The 16,973-nt window shown below is 39.3% G+C and overlaps 2 protein-coding genes across 4 annotated transcripts in view; one reads left to right on the plus strand and one right to left on the minus strand.

The window, feature by feature from the left end:
* The window catches only part of LOC117609905 (protein RUFY3), a 161,298-nt gene extending 154,896 nt beyond the window's left edge, over window positions 1-6,402 (plus strand). Inside the window, exon 13 of one of the 3 annotated variants that reach the window (XR_013062762.1) lies at window positions 5,152-5,290. Coding sequence is in view for 2 of the 3 variants with exons in the window: in XM_076690195.1 (XP_076546310.1) it covers window positions 5,152-5,292 (141 nt within the window). In the remaining variant the exon portion in view is untranslated. Of the gene's footprint in view, window positions 1-5,151 lie in introns of all 3 variants that reach the window. The other 2 variants (XM_076690195.1, XM_076690199.1) reach the window with 2 other exon arrangements.
* A 336-nt stretch (window positions 6,403-6,738) lies between these two features.
* Window positions 6,739-9,121, minus strand: LOC143305682 (uncharacterized). The gene is made up of 2 exons (XM_076690194.1): window positions 8,340-9,121; window positions 6,739-8,224 (listed from the first exon to the last, which is right to left on the minus strand). Exons 1-2 carry the CDS (start codon window positions 9,119-9,121, stop codon window positions 6,739-6,741), a joined length of 2,268 nt encoding a protein of 755 aa, XP_076546309.1.
* Window positions 9,122-16,973: the final 7,852 nt, after the last annotated feature.

Raw genomic sequence — 16,973 nt, forward strand, 5'->3', positions numbered from 1 at the left:
ACTATGATGTATCAATCTGACACTCTTGAAACTTTTACAGATAATAGTTAAATAGTAAAGGGTTATTCTTCATTTTTTCAGCGGGTGTCACTCAAGGGGGATTGTTTATAAAAATCACTTTCAAAAATTTATTTATTAATTTTTAACCCTTAATCATCGGATAAGAATTTTGAAAAAAAAAATGAAATACAGCTAATGAATACCTACTATTTGCACTTTAATGTATTCAAATATCTTAAATAGTTTCCGAGAAAAAAAATAGTAAAGTTTTGGGGTTTTACCCTCATATCTCCATTATCAAAGGGGGTAGGGGGTTGAAATTGCACACAATTGTTGTTAAGGCAAAAAGCATTATGTGGTATAAATATCAACCGACATTGTTGCTAGGGCCGATTCACTATGCTTATACGGCTAGACCCTTTGTGGGGTAGGACTGTGGATCACTAAAAATATCGGTTAAATGTAGATATTTAATATTATAAGAATACAGTGAAATGCAATCCGTCCACGCTTGCACTGCGCAAGACGATGTTGTGCCGTTAGAATAGACAAAGGGAAAAAACGTAGGCCACGCTAAGCGGATGATTTAAGTTTGTAGCGAATAGATGGCGCAGACACGTCTCAACAAAATTGTTGTGTGAGTTGCGTGGATTCGGGCACCGAACGCCACTCTGATTCAGCTCCAAATTAATGATTCTGAACCTGGTTAATACGTGATAATTTTGTTCGGTTGCAAATGAATCTTGAGTTGAGTTGTGATGAACGTTTTTTATTGGTTGTTCGTGTCTACGTAATGAAATCTGAACGTGTTCTGTCGTTCGGTTTGAAAACTTCCATCGAAATCACCTCGGAAGTCAAGATTTGGAAGGGGGTGAGCCATGTGATTGGTTGAGGGCTTTAGACAGTGAACGCCTTCACGCCAACGATGGTCACCTCCGAAATTTGCTAAGTAAATGGTGACGCGCGGAAGTTTCCGCGTGGCTCGGAAAAACCCGTAGCAGACCATAAACTGAGGGAGCGCTCTGACCTGAGAGCTGATGGTTGAAAATAACGAAATCGTAGTTTAACATGCTGGTCCCAAGGCAATAGACTTGGGTTGTGATCGCGAAAATATTTTTGAAAGGAAAAATGGCTTCATAAACTTATTGTCGCTACGAGTCGGTTTATGACGTGTAATTTAGCTTCGTTGAATCGTTGAAATTATTATAGCACAATATTTATTTTGTTTGTATTTGTATTTAGTATTTATTTTCAGCCTTTCGGCCATGAAAAGGGACTTGGCTTACAATATTTCCTATTTCTATCTACTCACACTCTCCACACTCCACACCCACTCTCACATACACCCCTTTTTACTTACATATAATTAATTACTCTCCTCTACCTCTACTATCTTACAATCCTATCTAATACCCTGTTATAATTCGGACGCTACCCTCTTATACCTAATCTTTGTATTATCGCTTTGGCTTCAAGTTTGTTCAGTTGACTGTCCTCCATCTTTTGTCATTTCCTTTTTCTTTTTTCTTTTCCATCAGTTTTCTTAATCATCCTCGGTTAACATGTACGGTAATACCTGTATAAAGAGTGTCATGAAGCGCGATCGTTTCTTGGCCATTTTGAAATATTTACATTTTTCCGATAATAAAACATGCAGAATAGAGGATCCGAGGGGACTGCCCTGTCTCCTCCTTTTTCACCAACCACCTCTCTCATGTCTATCTCCGTATCTAATTCTCCACATTCCCTGATTAAATGTTCTAAATTTCCAAATTTGTCCTCGCCTAGGACGCACCCTTTTTTATCTTCCTCTTCCTAGTATCTATTCCACCTTTTTAGTGATCCGCATCTTGCTTGCGCTATCAACTGCCGGCTTTTCTGTTTCCCTACCGTTTGTAGGTACCTTGGTAGACTCACAGTCCTTAATATTTATTTTGTTATACTGCTTGGATGAACAACAATAGTCGGCTGTAGTTCTGACAGAAATAACAATGTGTGTTTTTATTTCGATTGTTTTATGTTCACAAAAGATGGACAATGTTGAAACTAGGAGCATATGATTAATTTCGAATCAGCGCCGCCAGATGGAAGAAAGTACGAAAAACAACACCGCCCCACGGCGGGGACACTAAATTCAGGCCCCGCCGCGAACGTGTTAATAGTTCCACGGGCTAAGCTGGTTGCTTTGGGTGATCTTATCGTTAACTTTGTATGTCGCTTCGTAAACGCTGAAAACCAGTCAGCATCAGCTTGTTTATTAGTTTCCCAGCTTTGTGGTATTTTTATTCTATTTGGTTTAGCAATTTCATATACAACTTTTCTTACTTCCTTTGAACTTAATCCAAAATATGTATTAGAGGCTTGAAGGAGATAGGCCTCCAATTCATTTTCCAATACATCGGAAAAAATTTATCTATTTTTTTGTATCCTACAACCGTTTCAGGCTGTGTAATATCACTATTAATTTCAATGTTCGCAAAATGGCGATGTCGCGCAAGAATGCGGTAATTTATATTATGGTCTCTCGCAATACTTCTTATGGTGTTATTGCCCTTTTTTACTTCCCTTACCGTACGAAACATTAACTCTGGGGCCATCTCACCTTTGGACGTCGTTTTTCTATTCCTTTGTGGCATTGTTATTAACGATAAGACCTGTTACCAAAAAAAAAGAAAAACAAGATCCCATGATATACCGAGTTAAAACAGGGTTGATTGTCACATGTGACAACTAACCCTAAATGTTCTGTGACAACTTGACCCACACCGTTAAATAATTTAAACTATCCACTTATTTATTACGAAGTTCGAAAAATGCAAAAAGTTCATCAAAATAAGTTAGATAAAATTTTAAACTATCGGAGTTTAAAGACGTTATAGCTGATTCTAAGAAACCAATATACTTACCTAACAGAAAAGATATTGCAAAAATTTACTTCAAGTGTATCAAACCTAACAATGACCCGTTGTGTCTTGATACTAATCTACAGCGAACTAAGCGATCGCGGGGGGGAGGCAACAATATGTCCACGCGTTGCCATGGGTTATTAGTACATTTCTATTGTTTAGTTTCTTTGTTATAACAATTGTGACAACCACACCCGATCTCCCCTGCCAGTCCGATGAAAGTAACAAGGGTGATAAATGACCTCTTCGAGTAATAAATGTATTAAGTCAACTCGAATCCCTGGTATAATAACATATTTTTCCGATATTTTATTTCCCTAAAATCTCTAACACAAAGAACACAGTTTTGCTGAATGTCAGCAAATAGATTAGTCAGTAAATTATAAAAGATTATAATAATAAATGAATTTTATAACCTCTCAATTATAATCTATTGACTAACTGATTATATACGTATAATCCGCATTCTAGTTAGACTATTGAATTAAATTGAGACTTCGATTTGTTGAAAATAAATGGAGATAAAAGCAAGTAATTATTGTCGTGTAAACGATTGCACTAAATTGAATGAAATAAGCGCGCAATTGTAGCGAACTCTAAATTCAGTAGGAAATGATTAAAAATTGACATACTCCCCAATGTGGCATATTATACTGACTTGCCATGTATGAAAGTACATAGTGACAACTTTTTGTGTCTCTAATTAACCGAGTTTCTGGATTCTAAACATTCCGCCCTCGATCTGCCAGAGACCTATACAATTTGTATCGTTTGAGTGAGTTATTTTCCTTCACTCTTCGAGTTATTATTTATGTACGTTCTGTTAAACAATTTTCAGTAGTCGACATTCAACCCTATAAGTTCTCTTGCTGAAAACTCTTCAATTTATTTTTTTAAACTATTTTTTAATCGAGAATATACAAAATTTTAAATGAAAAAGTGCAGAATGGTATTCAAGCACCGAGGTTAATTAACTTAAATTTATGGGACGTTTTAATGTTTAACCCTTTGCGATCCGCGTATTTTAAACATTATTTTTTGATTGTTCACAGCTTATAATCTACCATGATATGATAGCGTTTAAAACATTCTCCGACATGCAATCCCGGTTTTCTGTCGCAGGTTTCGCATATACAGGGTGTCCCGTAACGCATTTTCACCCTCTCAGGTGGTGGTAGGCGGGGTGATTCTGAACAACTTTTTCCTTTGCGAAAAAGTGGTTTGAAGCTTCCTTTTTGAATTATTAAGCAAAAACACTGACCAATTCAAGCGCGTATAGCGCGCGTTGGCTACGACAGCGGGGCTTGACGTAGGTCGCGAACAAACGGCTCGGCGCCTCGTTAGCATAGCACAATAAAAAAATTGAAGTAGTTAAACATTTTTTGTTGTTGTTGAAAAGGAATAGGGAATCTAATCTCTTGTTGTCTGTTATTATGTAAACAAGGAAATTTTAAACATTCTAAATAAAAAATAAAAATGTTTGAAATGAAATAATGAATAAAAATTTTAAAACAATTTCAATGAAACTTACCCATTCGTTCGTAAATTTACCTGCTATGCTGAAAGCAGATAATTCCTACCTGGGTCTATCCTGGGTTATTATGTCGGTCTTCATCACTCGACGAAGAAACGCGTGTGCGGAACAGCTGATTTGATGGTCGGGCTAGTGAACTCGCCTCGTTTATTGCACTTAGGTATTGCACTTACGTAGCCCTTTTCGGGGTCAAACATTTTTATTTTTTATTTAGAATGTTTAAAATTTCCTTGTTTACATAATAACAGGCGACAAGAGATTAGATTCCGTATTCCTTTTCAACAACAACAAAAAATGTTTAACTACTTAAATTTTTTTATTGTGCTATGCTAACGAGGCGCCGAGCCGTTTGTTCGTGACCTACGTCAAGCCCCGCTGTCGTAGCCGACGCTGCCGTCCTTAAGCCCGCGCGCTATACGCGCTCGGATTGGTCAGTGTTTTTGCTTAATAATTCAAAAAGGAAGCTTCAAACCACTTTTTCGCAAAGGAAAAAGTTGTTCAGAATCACCCTACCTACCACCACCTGAGAGGGTGAAAATGCGTTACGGGACACCCTGTATATGTAGTCATTTAGCGTAAGATTGTGACATTGTCGAGTGACGCTCGACATAAGACGAGCCAGAACAAAATGCGATGTCGAGCCACACTCGACATAGGACCGCAAAGGGTTAATATCTGATTACTAAGCAGTAAAAATCATTTCTGTTTCAGCATCACTGTCGAAATTGTGGCAAGATTTTCTGTAACGCTTGCAGTGATAATACTACAGCTTTGTCTACTTCAACGAAACCTGTTCGTGTTTGTGACGAATGTTATGTGTTCCTGGTCGGCCGATATTCTTCTTTCACATAGTGCGACATGTCGGTCATAAATATGACCGAGTAAGGAATGCAGGAAACAAAGGAAAGAAGTGGTAAAAAGCATCTGACCTGCACATATGTATACACCGTATTCTCAAGGACTGTTTTTTCTTGTGAACTTCATTCGAAATGTTTTATTTTCAATTCGACGAAAGCCGCCAATTTGAATAAGCAGTTTCATTTTACGCTGAATTCTTTTTATTATGATATTATTATTTTATATTTTAGTAAGGGTTATATGACATATAGAGCAACAAACGATAGATTTCAATCCCTAAGAAACGCTCTTTATGGAAATAAATTTCGTGATTCAATGTAAAAAGTATAAAATATTTTTTGTCTATTTAAAGGAGTATACCACCTTGAAGCGTTTAGAAATATATATAGTTTAAGAATTTGTTCGGCGATAATTAATGGATGGAAAGTTCAGATTTTTTTAAAAGATATAAATAAAACTTTTAACTGTATGTATGTATTTCAAGTTTTGAAAGTAAAGATGTTACAAAATAGCAGAGCTATTCATTAATTGTGAAACCTTTACTTCTAAAACTTTTATTATTGTTCACCATTGGTGACAAGGTTTCAAGCATGTGAGATAAAAATTGTAATAGTTACAGAAATAGAAGTTATTTAAAGAAAATTTTTTTATACCAAATAGTTCAAATTTAAACAATGGTGGAGCTTTTTCTCGGATTTCTACTCTTGATTGGTGGATCTATCCTCATCCTGATTGGTGGATGAATTTGATTAGCCAATCAAATTAAGGATTGGGAGAATGGATGCCAAACCGTGTTTGCATTGTAGCCATTATCTTCTGTTTTATTAACCGACTTCGAAAAGGAGGAGATTATTCAATTCGATCAGTATATATTTCGCGTGGGTGCACTCTATAATTCCGTACAATCTTGGATTTCATTGAGCGCCAGCCACGTTTCGTGGCGATTTGGGAAAAGGGGAAAATTGGGGGCTTTTACAGAGGGAGGGACTCGCTCCGGCCGTCACACAAATCTCTTGGGGGTGCACGCAGGGAGGATAGTTGCGGGAAAAGAAATCTCAGGGTTGGAAAACGGTCGGCAGGAAGGTTCGTGGCGTTACGCGATTGAAGGAAGAACAAAATAAGGGGAATCTTGGGGGGGGGGGATTGGAAGAGGGGGTTCGACGATATCACGGGTAGATGCGCGAACGGAGAATTTGCGCGGGAGTTAAGTGACAGGAGGTAAGTAAATATACAATATTCTTTTAATTATACACGTTTACTTTGTCCGTACAGGTCGACAGCTTAGGTCGATGGTTCAACACTGAATGAATGAATTGTCGTCGAGGCGATGGTAAGCTCTCTTTTTCTCTTTGTCTTATTCTCATCCTCGAGTCGGAATTTTGTTATGTCTGTTGCAGTGCCATGTCCTGCCTAAGGTGATAAGACTGGGGTTATGTGTCGTCACATAACTCCTCCCTGCCGAAGTTCAATGACGTCCTTGTTATTGATTGTTTGGGTAGGTTGACGTATTTTGCCCTTTTTCCTGTATGTGAAGTGGACTAAGAGACCTATAATGATTAAAAATATAATTGCGACACTGGTTACAGACATATGAAATTCGATTCCAAGCTTTTGAAATGTTGGTATATCTATTGTAGGTGAAGTTAACGTTTTCAAAGGTTCCAAATTCAATTGATAATTCCTGATGATTAGAGGCAAGATTTCTGATTGCTTTAGTTCTCCGAGATTTTCATTAAGATTGTGACCTTGTACTTGTACATCGTTTCCTTGGACAAAGTGTGTTCCTTGGAGAGTGGTTTTGTTCCTGTTATATTCAATAGTTATCGGATAATTGCATGATATTAATGTCGAGTTGTTCGATAGCGGATATGCCAATACTAAAGGTACATTTATTGAAATGTAGATTGGTCTGATCTCTTCTGCGACAATTCGGTAACACAGATAATCGTGATCGTATATTAGTTGACATTTATGAGCAAATAATTTGACTGTTGTTCCTGTTAATTTCCATGGTGTAGTTATAATTTCTGTTTGATTGTTATGACTGATTGTAGCAAGTCTTTGAAATAAGGAGAACTCGATAGGGTTAAGGATCGGAATTTTAAGTATATAGATAATGGAGTCAGGGGCGGTTACGATTGATCCTTGAGTAAATCGAAAATCCAATAAATCGTGATAATGTAGCATTAATTCTCTTCGAGAATAAAGTTTTAATAAATGCGCTTTTATATCTGACATTTCTTCATAAGTTAGTATTTCTAAGTCAAACCCTTCTCCTGAGAAAACGAACGACCTTTTAATTTTTTCAAGTAAATTTAGAAAATGTTGTTCTTGAGTGATAAGGGTAATAATGGCTTCGAAGAGGTCAAGTCGCGTACTTTGTTCACTAAGAGTGTTTGCAAGATTTTGTAAATTTTTGTTAATCATTTCTGTGTTTCCATTTATGGTATTACTTATCGTATTTATAATGCTTACTGTTTTACCAAGAGTTAATATGTCTTCGTGTTGTTGGCGTTCGAGCGAAGTCAAATAATTGTTTATTTTGTCAAGATCATTAGCATCCGGGTTTCCGAAAATGTACTTGATTACTGTACCCAATCCATTTATTAATCCTCTTTTAACCCTCTCGGTTAAGGGTGCAATTTGTTGTAGATTTTGATAAATTTCGTTACATAGGGATTTGGTTTGCCTGAATAAACTTGAATTTCTGAGTTCCTCCCGTCCAGATAATATGGTATAACTAATGAGGATTTTGTTGTAAGTATGTCTAAGGGACGTTATGTTTATGTAAAAATGTAGATAGTGATAATTTTCCATAATCCTTCCGATTCCTTGTTGATAGTTGTAATGCGTTGCGTTTGGATCAATTTGGATACTCTTCACGAGTATAATTGAGATCGTCAGGGTCAATATTATTTTCATCCTCCTGTAAAAATGAAGAGACTTTTCTTAATCTTTTGGCATCTCTTAAGTTATAGCGGCGTTGCTGTCCGTGTATATGGCAGTCTAATGAGGGGCCTTGCTGTTTCTCTACAAGTAACCTTTGATAACGGGGAGCAGTTTTATCGCGTTGTTGCTGATGCGTTTTAACGAACATTTCCCTACTTTCCAACGTTTCATCCGAATTATTAGGTAGATGTTGCTTCTGTAGTTGTTTTTGGTATAATTTTTCATAGAACGGTAAAATTTCCTTTTTTCTAATTTCGTTATATTTTTCAATGGTATCACTATCGGGATCTATAATGTGTTTATGTAATTCTTTATAGGGACCGTATAAGAGAGTGAATGGGGCATAATTTGTTGAGGAATGAATACTTTGGTTATATATTAGAATAGCTGTAGTCATGTGATTTTTGGTTATTTCCCTTGGGTTTTGATCTATTAATATACTTAATTTTTCCTTTAAGGTAGAGTGTAATCTTTCTATGGGTCCATTCGACGTATGTCTGTTAATGGTGGTTTGATGATAATCAATTTTATGAATCCTGCAAAATTCTTTAAATACGGTCGAATTAAATTCGCTACCGCTATCTGTAGTAATCTTATCTGGAAAATTATGATGCGAAGAGAAATGTCGTAGTTTATTTAATATAGTGGTGGCATTTCCGTCAGGCAAATGATAAGCTTGAGCGTATTTAGAGAAAATATCTATAATGGTAAGAAATTTTTCCTTATTGAAATGAAAAATGTCCATGTGTATATGTTGAAGCGGTCTATTAGCAATTATGGGTCCGTAAGTTTCTGTCTCGTAGGGCCTTCTTTTATATTTATGCTCAAGGCATGTTTCACACTGATTTATATAATTTTGAATAATTCTATCCATATTAAGTGTGTACAGTTTCTTCTTAAAATGTGCTATTGTTTCTTGTATTTCATTATGAGTTTGGTTATGGTATTTTTCAAGTTCTTTCATAAAGCTATTTCGGTTGATGGTGTGCAGGTATTTGTTTTGATCAATTTTAATTTCTCGTTGAAATGTTCCTTTAGTATCCTGTAAGTGGCAACTCCTAATTCTTCATTTGCAAAATAAATGCCATATTGCTTATCTGGTTTTACGTTTTCATTAAGAAACTTAAGCAATTGCGTTTCTGCGTTTTGCTTATTAATTTTTACTATATATTGTATTTTAACTTTATCCTTATTCGTTTTTACTTGATAATCGTTGCCTCCTTTAATTATTATACTGTAGTTGAATGCATGAATATTTTTATCTGTTATAGGTAATGAGAAAACCGGGTTCTCTTCAGCGGTATGGACTGTTGCATCATCTAGCATTTCATCCATTTCTTCGATAGTGAGAGGAGTGTCATCCGGCACTTGAGGTAACATCGATAGTGAGTCATCTTCCTCTGATTCTTCGATGTTTATTTCTATTCGACTTAAAGCGTCGGCTACATTATTTTCGCAACCCTTTTTGTATTTCACCTCGTAATCGTACTCTTCTAACTTGATCTTCCAGCGGATTAGTCGGGAGTTAGGTGTTTTTAAAGACCAGAGCCAAGTAAGCGGCTTATGATCAGTTTCGATAACGAACTTTTTTCCGTAAATGTACGGTCGAAAATGTCTACATGCTTCCACTATGGCTAGCAACTCTTTTTCTATTGTAGAGTAGTTTTGTTCGGCTGTATTCAGCGTCCTTGAATAGTATGATATAGGGTGTCCTTCTTGAGATAAGACAGCTCCGATCGCGACGTTCGATGCGTCTGAAGTGATGTGAAACTGTTTCTCAAAGTTAGGGTATTTTAATATGGGCGCATTGGTGATTAATTCTTTACATTTATTAAATGATTCGATGAGATCCCTATCTTCGCAATCGATTTTTTCTCCTTTCTTGAGCACTTTCGTGAGGGGTTTGGTTATTTTTGCATAATCTGTAATAAACTTCCGGTAGTAGCCGGTGAGTCCTAGAAATGCTTTAATCCCTTTTTGCGTAGTTGGAAGGGGATACTTTATTATAGTATCAGTTTTGTCTGGATTTGGTTTAATTCCATGAGGTGTGATAATATGTCCCAAAAACGGTACTTCTTTTCGTAAGAATTCGCTTTTATCCAGTTGTATTTTCAAGTCATACGTTCTTAATTCATCAAATATGAGTTTTAGGTGTTGTAAATGTTCTTGCAATGATTTTGAAAATATTACAATGTCATTCATGTAGACGAAACAAAATTTGTGCAGATACTTTCTTAAAACTTTATCCATCATCGTCTGGAAAGTGGCAGGGGCATTTTTCAGCCCAAAGGGCATTCGAGAATACTCGTAATGGCCATTTTCCACTGTAAAAGCTGTTTTTTCTATAGAATCCTCGTGTACAGGGATCTGATGAAAGCCCTAGGCTAAGTCCAATGTACTAAAATAGGCACATTTACCTAAATTCTCTAAAATGTCATCCATCCTCGGGAGTGGGTATTTATCTTCAATAGTTTTGTCGTTTAACTTGCGATAGTCAATTACCATTCTCCATTTCTTCTTCCCACTTGCGTCACTCTTTTTCGGTACAATCCAGACAGGCGAAGAATAAGGCGAATTACTAGGACGAATTATTTCGTCTTTCAGTAGTTTTCTTATTTGTTCTTGTATTTCCTGTTTTAAGTGGTATGGGTAGCGAAAACTTTTGACGTAAATTGGATATTCGTCTTTTGTTCGGATATTGTGGCTAACTGCACTAGTAGTTGATAATTTTTTATCCTCATTATAAAAGCAGTCTTTATATCGATGGCATAGGTTTGTAATTTTATCCCTTTCCTCACTGTTCATGTGGCTGGTCCTTATCTGTGTTATTATTTCTCAATGACGGTTCGTTCCAGCGGCCTCGCATTTTCCCGGTATATTGTTTAGATAGTTTATTTCAAACTTCGTCGTACTAAATATTTGAGTTTTATAGTTTATACTTGCTTCCAATTTTTGCAGATCTTTGTTTCCAATTAAGCAATCATAAGTGGAATGCCATTGTGCTATGAGGAAAGTAATAGGTGTTTCGTCTCCTAATTCACGTAAAATCGGAAAAGTGAGTGCACGTGTACCCTTTGTTACTTTATGTACTGATTCGATTTCGAAATTATATGGAAATATATATTCGGAAAATAGGCGATAGGCTATTTCAGGATTAATAATTGATGAAGACGCTCCTGAATCAATAAGAATTTTAAGTGGCGGGTCAGCGGTGATAATATGTGGAAGTTCAGGCGAACTTCCAATCGAATTTAGGTTTACTATATCTCTTGATTCGTGTCGGGGTCCTGTGGAAAATTTTCGTGATTAACTTCTTCCTGATTTTCTAAATTTTGTTGCTGTTCTTCCTGATGATGAAGTTCTTCCGCTACGAAGTTCGGAGGTCCTGTGCTTTTGAAGAAGTTATTTGGTCTCGCCATAAAATTATTACTTGGTTGTATAAAATTGTTATTAGGCCTATTAAGGTTATTATTTGGTCTGTTAGTGTTTCTCGTACTAATCGACATAGGTGTAGGCTGAGGATTTTGATTCCTAGGTTGATTACTATTTGGTCTATAATTATTACTGTTTCCAAAATTTATTGAGCTGCACGTTGTTGAAACGGGTTTATGTTTCCGGAAGTTCCATGTGTAAATAAATTGGTATTCCTCGAAATTCCTACTGTATTGAACGTGCTCGTTTTAGGTCTGTTCTCGCGTTGTCTCATGAAGGTAAGAAAAGCTGCTTGTTGCTCGTGGTTATCGTACTTTCGGCATTTTGTTAGACAGTCCTCGATGTCAGTCAATTCAAAATGCGTCAGATGCGAATGATACGGCTGTTTAATTCCGTTAGTAAATACATTTTTCGCAATATTATCATAAAAGTTATTTTTCATAGCAATTATATTGTTATCCTGATTATTTAGTTGTATATGGTCTTTTAGCTTATTTAAACGATTTTTGATTTCGTCGGCGTATTCTTCGTACGTTTGATTAGATTGCTGGTAACAAGTACTGAGTCTGTTAAATAGTAATTCTTCCGAACTAGGATCGCTATATCTATTAATTAAGAGTGTCCTACAATGGGGCCAGTCTATGGGTTTATTAACAACTACCAAATCAAGTGCCTTTCCGCGTAGCTTCGATTTGATAAGAGCATACAGCGACTCGTTGATCGCATTGTCGTTCGTTGTAAGATTTTCCGAGAATTTGTCACATGTCTGAATAAAATGAGACAAAAGTCTTGTCCCTCCCTCGTACATTGGGATCGCGTCGCGCCATACAGATAATCTCATTTTAAATTGGTCAAATGTAAGTTGAGCCATTATTTCGCTTACACTTATTTATAACGGGTCAGAATTAATGTACGTGATCAATCGTATTGGATAGGGGCAAAGTAGGAATATAGTATATATATATATATATATACGTATAGATAGGAAATTTCAAAGACTTACTTCTCCGTGTCAGTGCCGAAACGTGGCCTGATCGTGTTGACACTGCGACAATGGGGTTGAAACACCAGCTGCTTCCTCGTCAGTGATTTTCGTCACACAATTGGAGAAAAATCCAGATTCAACAGCCTGGCAGTATCCTGTCCGCAGCGCCAGTTAAGTGACAGGAGGTAAGTAAATATACAATATTCTTTTAATTATACACGTTTACTTTGTCCGTACAGGTCGACAGCTTAGGTCGATGGTTCAACACTGAATGAATGAATTGTTGTCGAGGCGATGGTAAGCTCTCTTTTTCTCTTTGTCGAATCGGAATTTTGTTATGTCTGTTGCAGTGCCACGTCCTGCCTGAGGTGATAAGACTGGGGTTATGTGTCGTCACATAACTCGGGCGAAGAAGACAGCCGAACTCAGAACGTTCACAATTTTAACAATTCAGGGGCTTACCAAACTGCCGCACTCGTACTCAGACACTTTAATATTGCTTTACTCTAAAACTCTCAAAATCGCTCTTAAGGTGATGCGAGCGTCGAGGCCGAACTTCGAATTCCGCGTCGATAAAACAGTCAAGGTTTCATCGAAAATTAGGTCGAACAGAAATTGATTTCAGTGCTATGTCAGTTATTGCATGCAACTAACGGCATGCTATTCTACGTCACCTTTCGCATACACCTAAGAGCCCCCGCAGACTGCAGACTTTCTATCGGCCGAAAGTTTGGTCGGGTTGGCCGGTTAACGCGCACACTGGGCCAACTAAATACTCGGGTTGATGAAAGAAAAAACAGAAGATACACGACCAAACTATCGGCCGATAGAAAGTCTGCAGTTTGCGGGGACTCTAAACGGTACTACACGGCTGCTACAACAGCTATATTATGCACATTACAGACAATGTATAAAATACGATACAAATCCCGTTTATTTCCTACAGGAAAAGGAATATGGGAATAAGTGATAATAACGTAATTTGCGGAAAATATTATATATTATGTTATTTACAAAAAACAGAACTGCGACAATAATAAAAGATATAATACAATAGATAAAAGAAAATAGAATGAAGAATAAAAAGTATATAATAATAAAAAGATATAATAAAAAAATATAAGAATATAATATAATAAAAGAAACTAATAGATAGATTTATTTTACGTTCGCCTTAACGGAATTGTGTGGCGCTTTTAAGGAGCGTTCCCCAACCTTACATGTCTTAAACAATACCAGTGACTTTGGTCTTATTGTTAGCAGAAAACACAAGAAAATAACATAGAAAATATCATAGAAACTATCATAGGAAATATCATTATTATTTATTATTATTATTAAGCTTGAGGCTAACCGGGCACTCAGTCCTTGGGGACCATTGTACCCGGGCCGCTAGGCAGCCTCCTAACTGGCTGTGCCTTGGCAGCTGTTGCGAAATTTAGAAGCACCGGCACCAGGCCAGCCGAAATGCTTAATGATGAGGGTTCCGAGGTCCTCAGGATTGATCCTCACACCTCGGGCATGCCGACTCCTCTGTGAGTCCCATGCGTGCAAGGTGTTTCCTCGTGTACCAGTGTCCTGTCACTAGGCCTACGAGCATGCGCAGCTGCGCCCTGTCCAGGTGAGTTAAGGTGTCATCCAGCTTCTGTGACGGTCCCTCAAGGAGGGCCCTCGTGTGTCTCATATCGTTAGCGTTTTGCCAGAGCCTAGTGAATTCCTGGTTCAACCATTCTTTAGCCAGGCCCTTTAACGCATAGGTTGAGACACCAGTAGGGTACACATGGCATGGCTGGGAGCTTGTCGCCCCCAGTCGCGCCAGTTCATTGGTCCTCTCGTTACCTGTGATACCAGCGTGACCTGGTACCCATAGCAGCTTGACTCTGTTATTCAGAGATTAGCTATCTCTCAGAGTCAGTGCACAATCCCTGACTAGCTTCGACCCAATCTCCACTTTGTGGAGGACTCTAAGCGCAGCAAGGCTGTCACTACAAATATAAATGTGTTTGCCTGAGTGAGTCCTATCCAAGTTGTATTTGGCGCAGGCCAAATACTTCTGCTTGGAAGACCGTAACGTGGTAACTCAGCTTGTGGGTCATTTCGACCCTCGGGCTCTGCCCTGCTATCCCGGCTCCGGTGCCAGATCTGGTCTTGGAGCCGTCTGTGAACCACACCAGGCTCCCGGAGTCAATGCCGTTTAGTTCCTCCAGCCATTTCTCTCTATCTGGGAGGATTATTTCGTATTCGTGTCTGAAGAGGTACTTCGTCTTGCAGCGGTCTCCACCGTGGGTCGGAATTGACTCCGATTCCAGCTCCCTGAGGACCACGGTGTGCCCGCCGCTCGCCGGAGACCATTCTTCAGCTTGATGGATGCGGATGGCTGCTCTCCAAGCCGTTGCCATCACTACTAGATGGGGTGGCTTGATATCGAGCAGTACACCCATTGCCGTAGTGGGCGTGGTGGAGAGCGCACCTGTTGCTGGGGAGCAACGCTATTTGGTATATTCTTTCTATAGTCCTTCTGTGTGCTCCCCTCTTCATGGAGGTCCACCACATAGTCGAGGCATATGTTATAATAGTTCAAAGATGGCCTGGTATATCCACCTAACCATCCTTGGTTTGAGTCCCCATGTAGGGCCAAACATTCTGCGGCAGGCCCAGTAGGTGCTAATTGCTTTCTGGGTCTGTTTGTTCACATGATTCTTCCAGGTGAGTTTTTTGTCTAGTATTACGCCTAGATATTTTACATCATCTGTGAGTTGTAGTTGCGTCCAAAAAGATGAGGAGCCTTAAAATAAAAGCGTCGTCTTTTTGTGAATAGGACCAACTCCGTTTTGCTCGGGTTAACTGAGAGCGAGTGTGATCGACACCAAGATTCTACGAGTGTGATTGCCTTTTGCAATCTCCTCGCTAAATCCAGCGGGTGTCTACCTCTGACCGTAATGGAAAGGTCGTCGGCGTAGCCCTGAACCTCAAAGCCTTCCATGGTGAGTATACGTATGAGTTCATCAACCACGAGGGTCCACAGCAGGGGGGACAGGACTCTTCGCTGCGGGCAGTCCCTCACCGTTTCCTCTCCCAGGCTTGCTGTGGCTGTTCTATTCGTTAGCATACTGTGGATCCATCTTACGACGGAATCCTTAATATTGTATCTCTTCGCGGCTTCCTGTATGGCATCGTGAGGGGTGTTATCAAACGCCCCCTCAATGTCGAGGAAGATGCAGAGGTCGGATTCTCCGTTCGACAAAGTGCTGTCTCGGTAGATTTGCCGTTTTGATAGGCGTGTTGAGAAGGGTGCAGCGGTTTGCTGACTAACAATAAGACCTCATCTCTGATGTACCTGTCAACCAACCTCTCCAGCGTTTTAAGCAGGAAAGAGGTGAGGCTGATGGGTCTGTATGACTTAGCAAGGTCGTAATTGTCGCTCCCTGGTTTCGGGATGAACACTACCTTGGAGTATCTCCAGGCTTTGGGTGCATAAGCCCTTAGCTAGGCAGGATTTGAAGATTTGGCCTAGGCGCCTGTACAGATCCTCTCCGCCCTCCTGAAGGAGTGCCCAGAAGATCCCGCCTGTGCCTGGGCTCTTGAATCTCTTGAAGGAGCCGATGGCACACTTCACCCTGTCCGTGCTGATCACCTTCTCAGCTATTCCCCAGTCTGCCGGAGTGGGGTCGGTGTGCGCGGTATCTTTGCGACGTCGCCCCCGACTGCTGAGCCTGGAAAATGTCTGAATAAGGTGTTCTAGCGTTTCTCTATGATTGTTCGTCAGACTTCCATTTGGGAGTCTGAGGCGATCCAACCTTGGTGAGGGGCCTATGGAGAAGACCTTCCTTAGCCTGGCAACTATAGGAAGTGCCTCGGTCTCTTTGCAGAAGGTCTTCCAGGCCGTCTTCTTGCTGGTTCTTATTAACTTTTTGTAAGCTTGCTGGGACCTTTTGTAATTGTCCCAGGCTGGCTCCGTACTGGCCTTCATGGTTTTATTCAGTAGTTTGCGGGTGTCCTTCCTGGCTTGGTCCAATTTCTTGTTCCACCAAGAGGCAACCTTTTGCATCTTGTTCTATCTTTTGCAACTGTTTCTGATTCTGGCAGGGCAAGCAGCTTCGTAGGCTTGAGTGATGGTCGAGCTCAAATGCTCCACCACTTGCTCAATTTCGCCTACGATCCTGGGACGCTGACAGTACCCCTTTAGTTTCCCATCCAGGCTCTCTTTGTAGAGTGCCCAGTTGGTGGCCTTTGGGTTCCTGTAGGTCTCACCAGTGTCGCCTTCCCTGTCACCTGTTAGGTTAAAAGTAATAAGGCGGTGGTCCGAGAG

This window comes from Osmia lignaria, chromosome 9, assembly GCF_051020975.1.
Source record: "Osmia lignaria lignaria isolate PbOS001 chromosome 9, iyOsmLign1, whole genome shotgun sequence".
Lineage (NCBI taxonomy): Eukaryota > Metazoa > Arthropoda > Insecta > Hymenoptera > Megachilidae > Osmia > Osmia lignaria.

What these genes read in the sequence shown, in the direction of transcription:
- LOC143305682 (XM_076690194.1), bottom strand. Translation starts at nt 9,121, where the DNA reads ATGGATAGAATTATTCAAAATTATATAAATCAGTGTGAAACATGCCTT. An exon ending in ACTGCTCCCCGTTATCAAAG is followed by an intron (nt 8,225 to 8,339) that starts GTTACTTGTAGA and finishes TCATTTTTACAG; the next exon opens with GAGGATGAAAATAATATTGA.